General features: G+C 44.9%; 1 protein-coding gene across 10 annotated transcripts in view; it reads left to right on the plus strand.

Moving 5' to 3' along the window:
• Nucleotides 1-19,195, plus strand: part of RAD51B (RAD51 paralog B) — a 914,255-nt gene that overhangs the window by 691,176 nt on the left and 203,884 nt on the right. The window contains exon 11 of one of the 10 annotated variants that reach the window (XM_063793606.1): nt 14,922-18,777. The exons of the other annotated variants lie outside the window; for them this stretch is intronic. Within the exon in view, the coding sequence (XP_063649676.1) occupies nt 14,922-14,989 (68 nt within the window). The 3' untranslated portion in view covers nt 14,990-18,777. Of the gene's footprint in view, nt 1-14,921; nt 18,778-19,195 lie in introns of those variants that run through there. 10 annotated transcript variants of the gene reach the window in all.

Below are 19,195 nucleotides of genomic sequence, written 5' to 3' on the forward strand. Positions count from 1 at the left end.
GTGGTCGTGTGGCACACGTAAGGGAGCACTGCTATGTTAAAGCTCCCCAGCTCCCTTCATTATGGCCATCCCATGGACAGAGGACCATGCTGTGACTCAGAGGCCCAGCTCTTCCTAGCTGTGCTGTTCCCTGAGTGAACTTCAGTGAGTTGCTTTATCTCAGTGACTCTGTTTCATCTGTGAAATGGGACTGTCGGGTAAGTACTTAGAACCTTCACTGAGTGGTATGGTTGTGGGCATTCCTTCTTATTGTCATTGCTTAAATAAGCATGAAGATACTTTCCTGAAGAATGATGTTTGGAAGGAAGGAACCTAGACTTTGGTATGGGGTGGGAATGGAGTAAATCCTAAATCCATCCCTTGTTAACAGGCTTGTAAGTGGAATTCTTGCCTAGCGAGATCTAGGATAGTTCTCTAGCTCAGGAGTCGGCAAATGTTTACTGTAAAGGGGCAGACAGTGACTATTTTTGGCCTTGCAGGCCACAGGGTCTCTACCACAACTGCAAGGCAGCCATGGACAATACATAAACAAATGGACATGGCCTCGTTCCAGGAGGACTTTATTTACATCGGGCTGCAGGCCGGATTTGACCAGTCGGCCATGGTTTGCTTACCCCTGCTTTAGCTTATGGGGGGTGCCCCGCAAGCACTTGGGAAATTAATTTGTTGAAGATAGGTGAGTAGAGGCCTCTGATAGTCCAGATCCTCGGTTTTAGCTCTGTTTACACAGGACCAGGTTCTGTGTTCTTGCCACTGAGTCACAGCTGCAAGACCCTCACCTCCCCCTAGCCCCACTCCCCCAGCTTTGAGTGATCCCAAGCTCCTTCAAGCCCACTGCTGAGTGGGGAGCAGTTTCTGTGCCTTCCAGGATCTGTCTCCCCTACTGCCACTCCCCATCCAGGGCCTTTTCCCTCCATCCTGAGTTTGTGGGACACACAATTTGTAATCTCCTTAAAACTGAAGAAGTGAGGTCTCTGATTCATGTAGATTAAAATCAGCTGCAACCTATTAATGGCCCAGGGCCCAAGACAGATTTTAGGAAACAAAAACACTGGACCAAATTAGACTGAGCCGGCCTCTGTCTCCAGGGAAGGGAGGTAGAGTAGGAGGCTGGGGGCGGGGGAGTGGCCATGTGGTTTTCATTACTTTGGATTCTCTTCCTGAAGCGAAGTCACCCAACACAAAGTGTATGGAGCGCCAAGGCAGCGGCCAGCCTCTGGAGCCCGGCTCTCCCTGGTAGAAGCCCTGGGTCCTGTTGGGGGGCTCTGGCTGGTTGTGTGTCTGTAATTAACAGGTTTCAAAGTGGTTATTTTGGAAAAGAGAATTTCAGTGGCGCGTCAAAATCCTTTCATCAGCCATCAGCTGCCGTCCCGAGGCCTTCAGCAAGGCCTGAGCCACTTAAGGCTTCTGAGAGCTTTAAATTCCCAGGGTCCTGTTTGAGAATATGGAGGCTTTTGCCATGGGTTTTATTGGGCTGATGGTTGCCATGATTTTCATTATGTTGTTTGGTTCCTGGGATCATAAAAATGTTTGCCTCTTCCTAGAGTACCTAGGATCATTGAAAAGAAAAGGGATAAAAAAGCCCCTGCATTTGTAGCTGCTACATAGCATACAAACCATGGCTTCCTTGAGGGAAAAGGGCCAGCTCTGGCTCTGGGCTAGGGAAAATCATCAAACTGGAAGGGACAGGACAAGCAGCCACACCCAGTCTCCACCTCCCTCCCATCCAAGGACACTGAGGCCCAGAGAGATGCTCATTTAAAGCCGGTCTGGAATCCTGGTCCCACTCTCGGTCAGGTGCTCTTTCTCTCCCTGGTGACTTGAGGCTGTGAGTGGAGTTGGGAAAGGTAAAGGAGTCTGAATTCTGCTGAACTAGTGCTTTGGGACACCTCTAGGAGTGGAAGAAATGGTCAGATTTACAGGCAGCATAAAGTGAAATGCTGAAGTGGACAGAGGAATGATCCGGGCCAGCCTGGGCATTCTCATGGCCTACAGGACAGAGCGCTCCTCTGAGGCTGGAAGGGTTACTGCAGCCTTCACTTGGCACCCACAGCCCTGAGACATGGAAAGAAGGGAAACAGGTACCAAATCCCACAAGCCTCAGAGATGATTTCTCACCGCTTTGAATATGAAACCTCTGAAATCTTGTCAAGCTCCCAGAATCACCCTAGGGGGTGACAGGAATTTTGGTTAAGCCCGTATTATCTGATAAGTGGAACACTAACCTGGCTTTACTTCCTATTTTGATGATGGCTACCTTCCAGAACCTTCTTTCATGGAAAACATGAAAAATATTCTGGGAGAATTGCTATTAAATAACCTCTGCTGTTTAAAAACAAGGCCAGACCAGCAGACCTTGCTCTCAGCAGGACACATGTAAGAACTAGTCTACAATAAAGAAGCTATTAAGGCGTGTTCAGAGAATTAGAGAGTGTTGGAGCTGAGAGGGAAATTGGAGTTCAGCTAGGCCAGGCTTTCATTTTACAGATAGGGAAACTGAGGCCTCAGGGCATATCCAAAGTGATCTAGGGGGCATAGGGAGTCCAGGATTTGCTTGACTATCTCATTCTTCACAAGGCCACTGTTCCCCTTTTGGGTTGATATTGTCATTCATTCATTCATTCATTCAGTTTTTACTACCTCCTATGTGTCAGATGCTTCTAGGCACTGCTAATTTTGTTTCTTTGAAGTTTCTAGAGGTGGAATAAAACAGACACATTTCTGTGGACTACATTAAAGAAGGAAAGGACTTTTTCCCCCAAAATCTAGGTTTGGGGAAAGTCTGGTGACTTTTGTGAGCCTGGGGCATCTTTGGGAAACGCCTGCCCTCTTGAGTGTGCCTTTCAGATGAGTGCGAAATATCATTGTCAGATAAAGGGGTGACTTGCCTAGGCTGCCCCCACTTGCAGTGACCCCCGCTCCCAACAGCCACCTGGCAGTGTGGCCCAAAGGAATCTGGAAGTGAACATCAGCAGAGATTCTCTGGATCCAAATTTGAGTGAGGGCTGGCGGGAACCCAGACTAGCTGGAGGCTGCAGATTGCATGGGTCTCTCCGTCTGTTTCTCATCATTCTCCTCCTACGGTTTGCTTGTCAGTCCTTTGCTCTTGTTTACCTCTATGTGGATAATTCCTCGATTATAAATCAGAGAACTTGGCACTGAGTTCTGGATTGTCTGTGATCTTTAACTTTCCCAGGGCAAAAGAAATTAAACCAGCAAATCTCTTTGTTTCTCATGGTTCAGCATCCAAATCAGGGAAGTGCGGGTCTGTGTAGAGTGAGACAGCCTAAGCCCACCTCTGCCCTGGCCCCCACACTCTAGGTGAGCAGTCATGCATGCATGCATTCATTTATTCACTCAACAAATATTCAGTGAGCACCCATGTGGCAGCCTCTCTTCTAGAAACTGGAGATACAGGGTTAAAAAAAGGACACTGTTCCTTCTTACCCTGTTTGCATCTTAGTATGGATGACAGTAAGCAAACAAACCAACAAACATACATGCTAGTGATAAATGCCTTGAGAAAGTAAGCAGGTTAAGAGATGGCAGTGAGGGGTGCACTATTTTACACACAGTGGGGTCAGGAAGACCTCTCTGAAGAGGTGACATTTGAGCAGAGATTGGATGAAGAGAGAGTAAGCAATGTTCAATCCAGAAAGAACATTTCAAGCAGAAGGAATAGCAAGTGCAAAGGCCTGGAATAGGAACAAGTGTGATGTGTTTGGGGAACAGTAAGGAAGCCAGAGACTGGAGTAGAGTGAAAAAAGGGGACAACTGTGATACATTAGGTCAGAGCAGTGGGCAGGGGCCAGCCATGGAAGTGGTGACTTTGGGTTTTGTTCTGAGCTTCACAGGATGTCCTTGGAAGTTTTGGAGGAGAGTGATGCAGCAAAGATGAACATTCAGAGGCTATAGAGAGGCTCATGGAACAACAATGGGCCAGCTTGGGTTAAACATTGGCATTCAGACACATGGCAATGGTAGCTGCACCTCATGGGTGGTGCTTCCAGTGGGAACTGTTGAGAGCTACATGTTTCGACAGGGTGAGGCTGGGCCTGGGAGCTCACTACCTCTTACCAATTAGTGTTAAGCCCAGAAAAAGGAAATGCTGCAGTTTAAATTGTAGGGTTGGAACCTGTGAGTCATATAATCCCCAGCCAAATGGGCCATGGTGGGCTCTGGGAAGTTACTGGTGCAGGGTCTGAAGCCCCCAGCTGGGCTGTTTGGCCACCCGTGGGGGCTTCCAGACACATTCGGAAGAAGCAGACTCAAATACAGACCCCACCTTTGGGGGTCTGGCTTTATTTTTGGCTGACTGTATACTGTCTGGTCAGTTTCCTTCCCAGTGTCTTTTACTTTGGAAAAGGCAGGCCACTTCACAGGGGAGCAGAGAGAAAGGGGGAAATACATGGATTTGGGGCTCAATCAGCCCCACAACACAACCCTCACCTCATCACTTCGCTGGCTTTTGGAAAAGCTACTTAACCTCCCAGAGCTGCCAGCCACATGTGGCTGTTCACATTTAAATCAATTTAAGTGAAATAAAATTTTAAAATTTTGTTCCTCAGTTTCACTTACCACATTTCAAGGGCTGAATAGCAACATGGGGCTTGTGGCTATCTATTGGACGTGAGATGTAGAAGATTTCCCTTATGGCAGGAAGCTCTGTTGAACAGTTTCATTTCTTTAAAAAGGAAGCAATCCATGAGAACTGAACAAGTTAACACACACAAAGCACAAGGTGTTTGCCTGTCTCACTACAGGTGCTCAGCAAACGGTGGTCACTGTGATTGATCATGTGAATCTCCATCCTCGCTCTGCTACTGACTAGCTATGTGGCAAGTCATTCAACGTCTCTGAGCCTCTGTTTTCTGATATGTAAAATGGGAATAAAAATTACCGCGCAGCACATTTCCACAGCATAACATGATCCTTGTTTTTCTCAGTTCTCTCTGGACCCATGAGAACTTTCTTACCAACCCTCAGCTGACTTATCTAGACCAGAGCTTGGAAACTCCAGTCTTGCAGCACTTAGCAGGAAGCAGGACCTACTGTGGCCCAATAATGCAGTCTGGAGATTTTGGCCATTTTGAAGGGTTTGACCATGGCTAGTGGTATGGAGTTCCAATGAAACAAGTGGACAAATCTGATCAAGAAAAATAATCATTTGACTCAAATCAGATATTTACCCTGCTCTGACGCTCTGAAAGACATCATGCCTTGGGTTCCCCAGCTCCAGGCCCCGGCTTCCCTGGCTAAAAGTTCCTCCTGTGGGCGCGGCTCTCAGAGAGGGGCTCCCAGGCAGCCCTTCTAGTATCTCAGCCTCGAATCAGTCTTCCATTTTCCACTTGGGGTTTTTGTTGTTGCTTAAACGTTTATTAACTGCAGGCATTTGGCGGGTGGAAGTTGGGATTTGCCTGGGGCTGGAAGGAAGTTATTTGCCAGGCCAGGATAAGGTGTGGTTTCAGAGTTGAAACTGGAATCCCCTTCACCTGCTTAATGCATTTCAGGGGAGATTTGTTTTCAACTCCCAAATTACCTGCTAGGAATTCTAGACCTGAGATCCTATCTCACTGGCTGTTTTCTTTCATTTCCGATAAGAAATACAAAGAAAAAAGAGTGAAAGGTTCAAACACGACATTCTTGCACTCTCTTAAATAAAATTACATACAGTGAGTGATTTTCTTCCCTGTCTTCTACAAAGCAGGTAATGGGAGGGCCTGACCTAGCCCAGAAAACCTCTGCTCCTGGGGAGGTGTGGCTGGGAGCTGCAGAGAGCAGGTGATACTAAAGATATTTCTTATGTGCTTGTTGGCCATTTGTGTATCTTATTGAAATATAATTTATTTTCAAATATTTTATGTCCAGCAATCTTACTAACCTTTCCTTTAGTTTAATAATTTATTTTTAATTTTGGGGGTATTTTCTATGTACAAATCATACAAAGGTTATGGGGAGTGTTAAAACTCATAAGGGAGTCTCCAGTAATCTCAAGTTAAGAAGAAACAGAGCTAGAAGGGCCTGTGTCCAAGCTTGTGGAGGGTAAGTGAGCAAGAAGTTGCCTAAATGATGGTCTAACTATGAGCAACGGGACAAAGATAGACAGCAAAGACATTTCAGACATATGGACCAATAATTTCTTTTCTTCCTTTCTTCTTTTTTTTTTTTTAGAGAGATAGGGTCTCCCTCTGTCATCCAGGCTGGAGTGCAGTGGTGCAATCACAATTCACTGTAGCCTCAACCTCCTGGGATTAAGTGATCTTTCAGCCTCAGTCTCTCAAGTTGCTAGGACTACAGGTGTGCACCACCATTCCTGGCTTTTTTTTTTTTTCTTTTAGAGATGGGGTCTCGCTATGTTGCCCAGGCTTGTTTTAAACTCCTGGCCTCAAATGATCATCTCACCTCAGCCTCCCAAAGTGATGGGATTACAGGTATGAGCTACCCAGGTGAACCAATTTCTTTCTTTCTTTCTTTCTTTTCTTTTTTTTTTTTTTTGAGACAGAGTCTCACTCTGTCGCCCAGGCTGGAGTGCTGGAGTGCAGTGGCATGATCTCGGCTCACTGCAAGCTCCTCCTCCCGGGTTCACGCCATTCTCCTGCCTCAGCCTCCCGAGTAGCTGGGACCACAGGCACCCACCACCATGCCCGGGTAATTTTTTGTATTTTTAGTAGAGACGGGGTTTCACCATGTTAGCCAGGATGGTCTCGATCTCCTGACCTTGTGGTCCGCCCACCTCGGCCTCCCAAAGTGCTGGGATTACGGGCGTGAGCCACCACGCCCTGCCCGGAAGCTGGACCCATTTCTTTAGGCTGGCAACTCAAGTGATTATTGTTGTTTTAAGCCACTAGGTTTTAGGATACTTTGCTATACAGCAATAGATAATTAAATAATTTACCATATTAAAAACTAAAACCAAAAATAATATTTGCTCATTTAATATTTATTCATTGCTAATGAATAAATTAACATTTAGTAATTTATTGAAATGCATATATTCATTAATCCATTTAAACATTAAAAATAACATTTTATTATAAAAATAACTGTTTTTTAAAAAATCCAAGTGAGAAGAGTGACAGTGTTTTACATTTTTGCAAATCTCTTGACTGTCCGGCTTAATAGAAGACAGCTGGATTCTCATATTGGCTTCTGCATTCAATCAGCTGTGATAATGTTGTTTTGGTTAAAGTATGCGAAGGAAACCCAGCCTCACGTAGTTATTTTGTTGGAAAAGGGAGGAATATTTTAATAGTCTTTTCAGATAATTGTGAATATTCTTCTTTGACATTATACCAAAACTCAACCAATAGTAGATTACTAAGGTTAGTTGCAATGTGGAATCTGAAACTATATCAATGAACTTTTTGTGCTCAGTTATGTTAAAATTCAGTTATCTGGCTTGTACTCTGAATAGATCTTTTGCTCATGCATGATTTTGAAATAATATGCATGGGTCATTTGGAAAATATTGCTTCACTAAGTCATGCAGATTTTTCAAATTTGATATATTTCTTGATGAAAACTAAAAGTTCTTATTTGTTAATATCACTGATCTCATCAAAAACCTCTGTAAGTGTTGGGAAGGTGTTAAGTTCACTATGGCAGATACAGGTTTCTAAAAATTCTAATTTTTGCTTTATACTTCTATTTTGGCAGAAAATACTGTTAATTATTGTCTTTCTTGAAGTGATGAGCTCAGTTTGTTCATTTTTGAGAAAATGCCTGTCAAATAACCAAATCTGAATAACTATGGTTATTTGGTCCTTTTGAGTAAACATTGTGTTCCATGAAAGTGACTAGTGCAGATCACAACTCAGGACACTCACACAAGTGCTTTTCCTCCAGATGACCATCATACTTCAGGATGCACCAGAAATGCTTGATACTTTGTTTCCAAGTCATCACACAAAGAAAAGAAAGGGAAGGGAAGGGAAGGAAAGGAAAGGGAAGGGGAAGGGGAAGGGGAAGTGAGGCAGAGAGGGGAAAGGAGGGGAGGGGAGAAAAAGTAGCTTTTGGGCAAGGTTTTATAAAATTAATAATTTTTACTGTCTAATTTAGGACATTCTTCGGTGAAACTGGCATTTATTCCCCCTGTAAGTTTGTAGCAGTGAAGAATGCCGTGACTGCCAGCATAGTCTAGCACCAGCAATTTTACCCAGATGTCAACACAGTGAAGAAGGCAAATAACATCTTGGTATTATTGTGAAATATTATCAAAATTATGAAAATAATTTTGAGCTTGCGGACACCCTGATAGGGTCTCAGGGATCCCAGGGGACTGCAGACCTCACTTGGAGAATCAGTGCTTTAGGGAGATGGCTGTCATTCTGCTACTTGTAGCATTTACAGGTAAATGTGCTACATGCTAAGACATATGTGTACCAGGTCTTTGTGCAAAATTGTAATCACCACCATTTATTGCATAAACTAGAAAACATATCATTAGGTATCAGCTTATTCTTGTAGATGGACTAGATATGAGAAAGGCGTTTTATTTAAGGGAGATATTTTTATGCTTTTATTTGTCCCACTTATCAAAGGTATATGGATGGTGGTGAGGAAGCTAGGCTCTAAGCCATTTCTGAAACTATCAGTGTTGAATAAATAAGGTACATAAGGAAGCTAACACTTGCACCCCTTCCTTTGTAACTCTTCTACCGCCTTGATCTAGTGAGCCCTGAAAGCTCAGTGGGCTGAGGAAAACATCCTTTTTAGAGTAGCAGGGTGCCCTCAACTCCAGTCTAGAAGTGGGCAAAGTTCTCACATTGGCAGTACCTGCAGTGTGGGACAAGAGAAGCAGCTGGCCCAGAAGGCAGCGTTTGTTCAAATGGTCATGGCACCTGTGAGCATTGTATTGCTGTGGAAGAGCTCAAGTCATTGCGTCTGCTAAAGTGCCTCTGAATTCCTACACAGTGAACTTAGAGCACAACAGAGTGGGAACATGGTTGTTTTCCATTCTTGTTCAGCTAGGCTTACACATCCTCTCACTCCCAAAAGGCAGAGTAGGCTTGCACCCCACACCTGACTGGGCTCAGCTCTTTGGCAAGTGATTGCTTAGCTGTTCTGCCTGTGACTGCAGGCCCCGGTCTGCAGGCGGGAAACAACAGGCAGTTGTGTCCTGAGCCCTGGGAACTGGAGATCTTTCCACATCTGTTCGCCTAGTCGGGGGGCGGGAGGAAATCACCAGAACCTTCAAACATGGGGCCAGAGCAGGGAGACAAAGGGGAAGCCTTAAGCCGATGGTGACCCTGGGTCATATGAGCCCCCCCCCAGGCCTCCCCCATCCACTTTCATCCCCTCAGGTCCCCGACACTCAGCCTTTTCATCCTTCTCCAGGTCAGCAGGATCAGGTTAATGTGACTTGACCAGAAAGCTTATCAAATGAAGGCAGAGACAGGTGTTTGAAACCCCTTCCCTGCTGAAAGCTGGGTTGAACAAGGTTAGCAGTGTAGCTGAGGCCAACATCCTACACTAATTGCATTTTCTTTCTTGGAGCTCCTTCTCTTCCCCTTCTTCGTTCTCTGGCTTGGAACCCCTCAAGGTCTCTGAGAGCCAGTAACCAAAACAAACCATTCAAAAAACGAAGGATTTAGGGAAAAAAAAATAGGGGATGTGACATTCTGGACCAAACAGTGGCCCTTCTATGCCAGAGCCTAGGAACCAGCATTTGGAGGCATCCGGCCACTTCCAGCCAGTGGGCATGCTGAAATCAGTTACTATGGGCTTATCAGAACTGATTGCACAAACCTTTTCCCAACTTCACAATCATGATGTCATATTTGTAGCTTGAGTTGCCCAAGGTGGGAATATTTATACCACAGAAATCAGCAAGCTACAAACCAGGCTTTTCCACCTCCAGAGCCAGTTGTTAAACATTTACCGGCACACCAGTGCCTCCACTGTGGCTATTGTCACTCAAAGTATGATTCTCAGACCAATTACCTAGGAATTTCCTAGAGATCAGAAATGAGGTGGGGCAGGAGGGTTGTTATTTAACATGCAGATTTCCTGGCCAACCCGAATTAACTGAATCAGATTCTCCGGAGGTAGAGCCTGGGGAAATGCTTTTTAGCAAGTCCCTAAGGTTATTAATAAATTCAATAAAGTTTGAGACTTCAGCCTTAGGGAATAGGAGAAAAGAGTGGGCGTGCATCTGACTCTTGGCATCTGGAAGGAACAGCTGGCTTCAGTCCCAGTTGGCCTAAGAATGGACAGCTGTTTTCTCTCGAGATAGAAACTTCATGACAGGAAAAGAGGTGGGAATTTTGGGGTCTCAGCTACCCACTGACAACACGACTGGTTCTGCCTTGGATCTCAGGATGAATCCATTTTCCAACTTGAGACTTTGACCCAAGACAAAGACAGCATGAGCAAATGCCCAGATGTATGTACAACGTGGAGAAAGTCACCATCATTTGCACCATTGGTGGGGCCAGTGGAGCCCAGGGAAAGCCCAGAGTCAGTTTTCCGTATTAGATTGCCCAGGACAGCATTTTTCTTTCAGATTTGTCTAGACATTTTCAGGATCTTTCCCAATCAGGCATGATTTTGTAAAGCAAAGACCTTGTTGACTTCATCCCACTGAGCTGGAAGAGAAGGTCTTTTAAGGCAGAAAGAAAAAGAGAAAAAAAGGAGAAGAGAGAACGTTTCTTTGCCTAGATGTAAAACAGAAAGTTCATAAGGAGCTTAACTCTGCTTTCGCCTTGTTTTGCACCTGCCTGAGGGAGTGGTTTAGACGGGGACAGGTAGTGTGAAAACAGAGCTAGTTAGTAAATGCAAGAGCTGGGGTTTCGACCCCAATTTTTACAGCCAAAACAAAACAAACAAACAAACAAAAAAAGACCAATGCACTTTCCTCCCAAGCACAATGCAGTATTTTTTCCACATGCAGTTGGAACCCAGAGGAATCCTTAATGGGCAACTGGGGTAGTGACATAGGACATATATGCTCAAAGTACTGTGAATTCCTAAACCATCAGAGCCCCCATACCCTGATGCAAATTCCAAAACATAATCCAAAGCCACATGTAAAACTTATGGGATTATAGGCAAGTAAATTATGAACTATTAGATTACTGGCTATTAGATTATCCACTGGAATGGATAATTGAGAGTCAACCATATTGATACATATCATTTAGGCACTCCCCATATTAGACAATTAAGCTTGTAGCAGTTTGCTAAGTTCATGATCATGTGATCATTTCCTATACATTTGTTCTAACTGTTCAGGGCTTTAATTAAACATATAACTTCATCAAATGGGAGGAGGAAGAAACCAAATAGCTCCTCAGGAAAACAAGATATGAGCTCATATGTATTTTTTGCCAGGTTTCATGGCCTTTCTTTGTGCCCAGAAACTCTTCCTCCGCCTAGGACCCATCTTCACTTTAATACTATCCATTCAACAAATACATAGTGAGGACCTACTGTGTGCCAGTTAGGGTGTGGGGAAGAACAGGAGACAAACCACCTGGTCTCATTCTCATGAATTTTACAGTCTATTGGGAAACAGGTATTACACAAGTCAATATGAAAATAAATAAGTGATTATACATTGTCCTAAGGGCTGTGAAAGAAAAGTACAAGGTACAAAGAGAAACGTCAATAGTCCTGAAAGGTTGACTGCATCAAGAACATGTCCATGGAGACCAGGCTGATGGAGTTTTTGTTTGGATTGTTTTGGGTGTCAGGGGGTAGGGGTAAGGGCACATGGAGCGTTCTGTTTGAGGTACTTGAAAGGGAGATGTCAAGTAGGCAACTGAATATCCAAATCAAGAGAGTCTGTAGTGGAGTGGTGACTCAAGCCCGCACCTGGATGAGGTCATAGGGATGGAATGTCTGAGGAGAGGCAACAGCTGGGGCCTGCTCTCTGGGCCACCCATATGCAGAGCTCACGAAGGAGGCACTCCCAGAGAGGAGGGAGTCCCAGAAGCCATTTACAAAGGGTATTTTATGAGTGGGCAACGTGAAAGTACCAACATCAGAAAAGCACCTCAGGACCTCCAGGACACACCTGACTCCCCACTCCTCCCTTCTCATGAGCCAGGCAGGCTGTCTGCAGGCCAGCCAGTGAATTGAACTGGGGCTCTCAGAGTCTGAACAGCTGGCCATGTCTTGGACAGTGCTTCATGACTCTAAGTTATTACTTTCTGTTCCTTTCCTAGTCCCTAACTCAGACCCAAGCTCTTTGCTCCCTGGAGCTTCTAAGTGTGTAGGTATTAGGAAGAGAGCAAATAAACCAGTTCACACAGATGTATGAATAATGTTTAACCAGCCAGTTCTCTTTGAGATATTTTGTTGTAAAGAAGCAAAACTAAATGTCTAATCTGTGGAATTTCAGGCAACCTTATACGTTTCAGGTGGTGCCCTTGAGAGGGAAGACCTTTTGAGCTGGGGCTGCCACCCTGTTCCCTTCTAGCTTCCCTGCACTGTTCCTGCAGCAGCTTCTTTTCTTCCTCCATTTCTGAATCCCCAGAGTCTTGAAAACCTCCAGAATTTTCAGAGTGGTTCCTTTGGCACCAGTGGCCATGCATCTGACAATTACAGTAGCTAACATTTATATGTAATTGTTAGCCCCTCATATTAAACCTACATTAACCCTATGTTAAATGAAGCTAACCATAACATAGGGTTGCTGTGACTTCACAGCAAACTTCAGCCCTATGTTAACTGAAGCTAACCATAACATAGGGTTGCTGTGACTTCACAGCAAACTTCAGCCCTATGTTAACTGACTTCACAGCAACGCTATAAGGTTGGGTCGGTTACTCTTCTCTGGGTGAGGCTGTGGCTGGATGAGAGATGTTTGTTAGCTGCCTGTGGACACACAGCTGGCAGGCTGAAATTTGAAGCAGGGTCTTGCTCCCAGTCCACAGTCAGGGCCGCGTGAGTGGGATGTGAGCCTGAGTCTGCCCCCCCTTGGGTTTGCTGTCCTGAGAGAACAAAAGCAAATCCGTGTTCTGGTTCTCTGAGGTAGCTCTTACTAGACCTGGCTCAGTTTGACCCCTTTCTGCTGCTGGAAAGGAGGACAGCGCAGGTCAAAGCCCTGGTTGCTGATTACAGACAAGATGGGAGTCATGTGGGGTGTCAGCTTCTGTCTCCTGAGAGAGAAAACCGAAAAATGCTACCTGAATTTCCAGGATGAGGTTGAAGGCACAATCCTTTCAGGCCAAATCTCTTGGGCAGAATTGAAGAGACTGCAAAAAAAATATGGAAGTTTCCCTCACCGTTTCTGGGATGTCTGAATTCCTCCCTCTCTGGAATGGAGCCGCTGGAAGGCTCCATAATCCTCCCTCTCCTGGCTCAGAGGCCCAGCTACACTTTCTAAAACAACCCAGAGCCATCTGATTTCAAGCATGTACCGGCTCGTGTGTGGAAGACAGTAATTACCTCCATTCCAGTTAGGAAAGCTGAAACCTGCCTTTTTCATGCCTCAAACAATTATCGAAGTGCCTTTTGAAGCTCTGGATAGAAGAGAAAAGCAAAACAAACCAAAGAGCCAATTAGAGCCTGGGATTTGAGGGTGGCTTAGTTTTGTGCAGTGGGACTTGGGAGGAACTGTGGGAGAGGGTCAGAGGTCACCCCAAACCTCCAGCTGCCAACCAACTTTGCCTGTGCCAAAAGAACATTATTTTGCATTGAAAATCAAGGCCCCTCTCCCTGACTCAGGAACAATTTGCAGGAACAACCTCTGCATCAGCTGTGAAGAGGGCTCCCTGATTAAATAAGGCCTGGAATGCATTTGATGTTGAACAAAACAGTTCTCTGACAGCTTTTCTTACTTGCCATTAGAATGCTTCCCCTTCAGCTGAAACTTGGTAAGATAAAGTGAATCCCCGGGGACCCTTTTGTTTTGGTGTACATATTTGAGGAATTTTTGTGGCCTGTGTTCCATTTGGAGTTAAGGTTCTTGGTCCCTGAAGTTCTTCCAGGCTTGGTGGTAGAAGCTGGCCATTCAGAGGCAGGCTGTGATGAGAGTAGAAAGCGGATACCAGGCATGAGGGCAGAGGACAGCAAGTGGCCCTGCCCTGGGATGGGAAGCCTGAGGGCTTTTTTACAGTCCCCAAGGAGAGTTCCCTGACATTCAACACTGCCACAAGGGGCAGAGTGGAAAGTGGAGTTGGGGCATGGTGGGGTTGAAGCTGGATTAGAATGGACTTGGCCAAGATCTGTTCGTGATGTCTGGGGTGGCCTTTTGGATTAACAGGATTTGATTCACTGTGAAGGCAACGTAGCACTGTCTGGGAGGTTCCCTTTTGAGTTTGGGTGAGAATCAGGAAGACAGCCAGCACCAAAGAGCCCTGAGAGAACCCACTATGCCTTATTTACATCCCTAACCCAAACTGGATAGAGGAGCTTTCTCTTGGCCCTGGCATAAGTGCCCGGCTTTCCATCTGCCTATCATTTACCCCCTCAACAGTGGGCTTTGATGTCTACCCTCCACTACAAGAAAAAGCATTTGTAGGAATGCCTCTTGGTGTATGTGGGGGACTGCCCCTTAGTATAGGGAAAGTTGTCCTCCATACACAAAGGTTTTGTATCTTGCAAGTGCTGTATTTTCTATCTGTGTTTGGTTGAAAAAACAAAAACCTACATATAAGTAGACCCAGGCAGTTCAAGTCCATGTTGTTCGAGGGTCAAATGTATTCCTATAAAGCAAAACAAAGAAGCATATTGCTTAGGAATGTGTCTGTCGTGCTCAAAATGGAGTGAATATCAATGGTCTGGTGGCATCAAAATGGCCAGTTCTGTGACAGTAAAAGAGGTTTGTGTCTTATTTAATCTTTTGATAATAATAACAGCTATGGTGTATCACAGCTTTACCAAGTATCAGACACTGTTCTAAGGGCTTTGCATGGTTCACTCACTCCTTACGTCATCCCTCGGTGGCAGGTGCTGTAATTATCCTTATATTGCAGACAAGGACATTGAGACAGAGGTCAAGCCACCTTCCCAAGGGCACACATGGCATCTGCACTGCTCCTGACCGACCGACAGAGAGAGCTGCTGTCATGATCCTCAAATGAGCTACGCATGTCAAAAGTTTAAAAATAAAAAAGATAAAAACATGCACAAAATTTAAAAAGTAAACCATTTCAGGCTGGACAGACTAAAACTGAGAGATGGCCAGAGAAGAGTATGAAAGATAAATCTACGGACAGAGTAAACCCTGACTGGCTTAAAATTAGGGCCCTTACTCCTCCACACTCCTGACGGGTTGGTTCAAGACCAAGAAATAGAAGCACATTGTGAGTTCTGCGCTGCTGCCCTGGGACACACACAGGCTAAACACACCCACAGGCTCGAGCTGGCTTTGAAGTTGTGCCTAACAGATCCGAGATGCATGATGAAGGAATGTTCTGGATGCGTTCTTCTGAGATTTTAGAACTGAGTTAACTCACGTTCTCCTACAAACTGTCCCTTGTAGTCGCTGTTCAGAAGGATTCCAGGCTGCCTGTGTCAATGATTTGACCCCACAGGATGGTTCTTTTTTAGGTCTGACAGGGAGCAGAAATGAGTTTTTTGACTCAAGAAGATGGACGTATCTGTAGTTCTTTAAAAACCATTTATGTGATTTCCAGTGTTTTCTCTGAGGCAGGTCTCCAGCGATTTCTCTCCAGCATGTGGCAGAGACCACCAGCTGCTTAGCAGGCCCTCAACTGGGCCAAGAATGTTCATGATAGGGGTTTCCACCCTTTCCATCTGTGGCCTGTGATAGGCAGAGTAATGGCCTCCCAAAGACGTCCAAGTCCTGATCCTTTGAACCTGTGCATATGTTACATGGTGAGGGAGAATTAAGGAAGCAAAAAAGGTGCTAATCAGTTGGCTTTGGGATAGAAAGCTTGTCCTTGGCCAAGCGTAATCACAAGGGTCCCAATATGTGGAAGAGAGAGGCAGAAAACTCAATGTCAGTAAAGCGATGTAAGAAAGACTCAATGGGCCATTATCAGCTTTGGAGATGGAAGGGGCCATAAGCCGAGGACTGAGGGCCACCTCTAGAAGCTGGAAAAGGCAAGCAAATGGATGTTCCTCTAGAGCCTCTAGAAAAGAACATCGCCTTCCAGATGTCTTAATTTTAGCCCAGTGAGACCCGTGTCAGACTTTTGGCCTCCAGAATTATAAGATAAATTTTCCTTGCTTTAAGCCATTCCATTAGTGGTAACTTTTACAACAGCAATAAGAAAGTAATTCAAAGTTATCCGGGTTTTCAACCCCCAGGTCATAGGACCTGGAGGACATTGTCCCATGAGCTGGGAAGTGAAAAATCATGGTGGTCACCTTAGCATCCTTCCCACTGACCATCTGGGAATTCTCATGGTTCTCCTGGCTAAGCCCCACCTGCATATGAGCACTTCAGCCATCAGAGTTTCCCTGCAATGGGGTCTCTTCTTGACGAGTGATGTTCCATTTCTTAGCAGTGTTGCCAGGGCCTCTCCTTAGTGTGGTCCAGACATCCTAGAGCGTTACAACAAGCTGCTTTTCACACCCACACTCGCCCCAAATGCCGAACACTTCCAGCCAGCACAGGGTCTGGGGGATTTTTCTCCCCTTCCAGATAGCCAGCCACAACTTCTATGAGCTCCGGCATATGGAATTAGCATGATAGAACCATGACATGCCAAGTGCCGGGAGCCAACCTGAGCCATTCTTGGGTTTGAGAAGTTATCAACTGGGAAATACTTGTGATTTACAATTTTCTTCCATCCTCCACCATTCCATCACATGAACATCCAAGTCAAACTCCTGAGCTGGGTTAAGAAATTGGAATTCCTGGGGCTCTGGTTCAGGTTATTACTACCTCTGTGACATTGGGAAAGTTGGTTACCATCATAGCGCCTCAGTTTTCTTATCTGTAAAATGGGGAAAATACATGAGTTAATATATGTCAAGTGCTTAGTGAACTGTCTGAGTCATGTTCAGTGCTATAAAAATGTTCATTGTTGTTGTTGCTGTTGTTTCTATCGTTGTTATTATTAAATGGGTCCCAAATCTTGAGGCAAGTCATTTGGAAAACCAGCTTGTTCGTGGTTTGCCACATATAGTCATGTGCCACATAGCAATGTTTTGGTCAACAACTGACCACATATAGGACTATATAGCCTAGGTGTGTAGTAGACTATACCATCTAGGTTGTGTAAGTATACTGGACGATGTTTCCACAGCAACAAACCCACCTAATGATATATTTCTCAGAACGTGTCGTTAAGCGACATGTGACCGTATTATACTTCCAGCAATTGAGATGAATTACCGTTGCACACAGTGCTGAAGCTCAGGTGTGGACACCCTCTTTTAAAATATTTTTCCCATGAACATGTCCTCCAGGAAGCAGGCTCCAGTGTGTCACAGCCAGATGAGTGATTGTTAGGGAAGACAAAGCCTGTGTTTAGAGTTATGCAAGTGTAGTGGGGAGAGGGCATCTTATTGCTGACTCACGCCCACTGGCAACCCAGCCTGATTCATCTAGACTGCTGCAGACCACTCTGCATGGAAGACCTCTGCTCAGAGGATCTCAGCCCACTGCATGGCCCACCAAGAGCCTCTGACATTCAGGCCGCTTGGTTCTTCTGGATTCAGTTCTTAGGTCCCCGAAAGTGGTAAAGGAGAGAGGAGAAAACTAGTTCATTTTCAGCCAGGAGTGGCCCCTGGCACACGGGACACTGCTTGCTTTGGACAGAGGCCACTCACAACAGGCTTCCGCTTCTGGGTGTGGCGGCCAGCCTGCCCTGACAACAGTGCGGCCTGAATCTGTGACTCTTAGCGGCTGCTTGGGACTGCTGCAAGACTCTTTGGTCTGTGACTTGCCCAAGAGAGAAGTTTCTGGGCAGAACGGGGAGCTCAGGAAAGAAGAAAGTTACATCCGCACTAAGTTTCAATTATAAAGCCCAATAATAACGATGACCAAAACAAAACGAAAAAGCCTACATGCTCTTTGGTATTGTTGGGACTGAAAACAATGGAACTGAGTTTCTTGACTTTTTCTTAACCTTATCCCCATGAAAGAGGTTTGAATTACAGTATTTTATCAAAGTAAAAGCCATCTGAACAGCTGCCTAAACTAACCTGGGAGCCTAGACAGTTTAGCTTCTTGACCTCTGGAATGTGGGGGAAGGGGACAAAAGGAAAGAGAGAGTAGGGGAGGAGCAAGCTCCTTCTGTTTTCTGGGCTGGCCATTTGAGGCCCATGAACCAACTGAGCTGATGTCAGACTCTGGCACTCCCACTTCCAGGAGTCACAACAAAGTGGCAAGGGATCAGGGGCACCCCTGGGTCTCAGAGAAGTAGCACATTGTAGGAGAAAGAGAATATGCTGTGCAGACACACCCAGATTTGTGTTTTGCTGCTCCTTTCACTCCATGTGATTTAGACAAATTACATAACCTCTCTGCAAATAGGAAAACTTCCTTGTGCCTGTTGGTCTTGGAAGGACTGGGACTACATAATGCACCAATAGAATGTCTGGAGCACATCAGATGTACAATATATGAGCAGTAGCTATTTTTATTATTAAACACAACAACCACTTGGGCCAAAGGCCACCTAATTTGTAGAATCATTGAGCCAGAAAGAACTGCAACAAGTCAGCTCATAAAGTATGCATAGAAAGAAGCCTGGAAGGAAGTTTACTAAATATTAACAATGATTATTTCTGAGCAGTGGAATTGTAAGGATATTTGTGTTTTCTTCTTTATACTCTTTCGAATTTTCCAAATTTTCTTTAGTAAATGTGTATTTTTTAATACTGAAAAACATTAAAACATTATTTTTTTAAAAATTCTTCCATCTCAGTTTGTGGGCTCCAGTCAGATTGCACTAAGCCATCTAAAACCACAGTCGTCCAACCTGTTGCTAAAGCCATGAGAAAAGGCTGGCACCAACCAGTAAAGAATTCCTTCCAGTCTTCCGTACCATACATCCTGAATGGAGCATAATCCCTGCATGGTTTCTAGCCCATCATAACCTTGCTACACTGTTTCATAGAAAAACTTCAGCCATTGAGAATGATGTCATTCATCATATTTCCTCTTTATTTGCCTTTTGCTGCCAGGAAGCCTTAAACAAATTTAATACTCAATTACAGTAATAATTAACTCAGATTTTGGGCATAATTATTTTCCCTTCTTCCTCTATGGTTTAATTTTCCCTTTATTATTCAACCAACTTATTGCATATGTGACTTTCATTGTAAACTA

The sequence above is a fragment of the Pan troglodytes genome, chromosome 15, assembly GCF_028858775.2.
Source record: "Pan troglodytes isolate AG18354 chromosome 15, NHGRI_mPanTro3-v2.0_pri, whole genome shotgun sequence".
NCBI classification, from domain to species: domain Eukaryota; kingdom Metazoa; phylum Chordata; class Mammalia; order Primates; family Hominidae; genus Pan; species Pan troglodytes.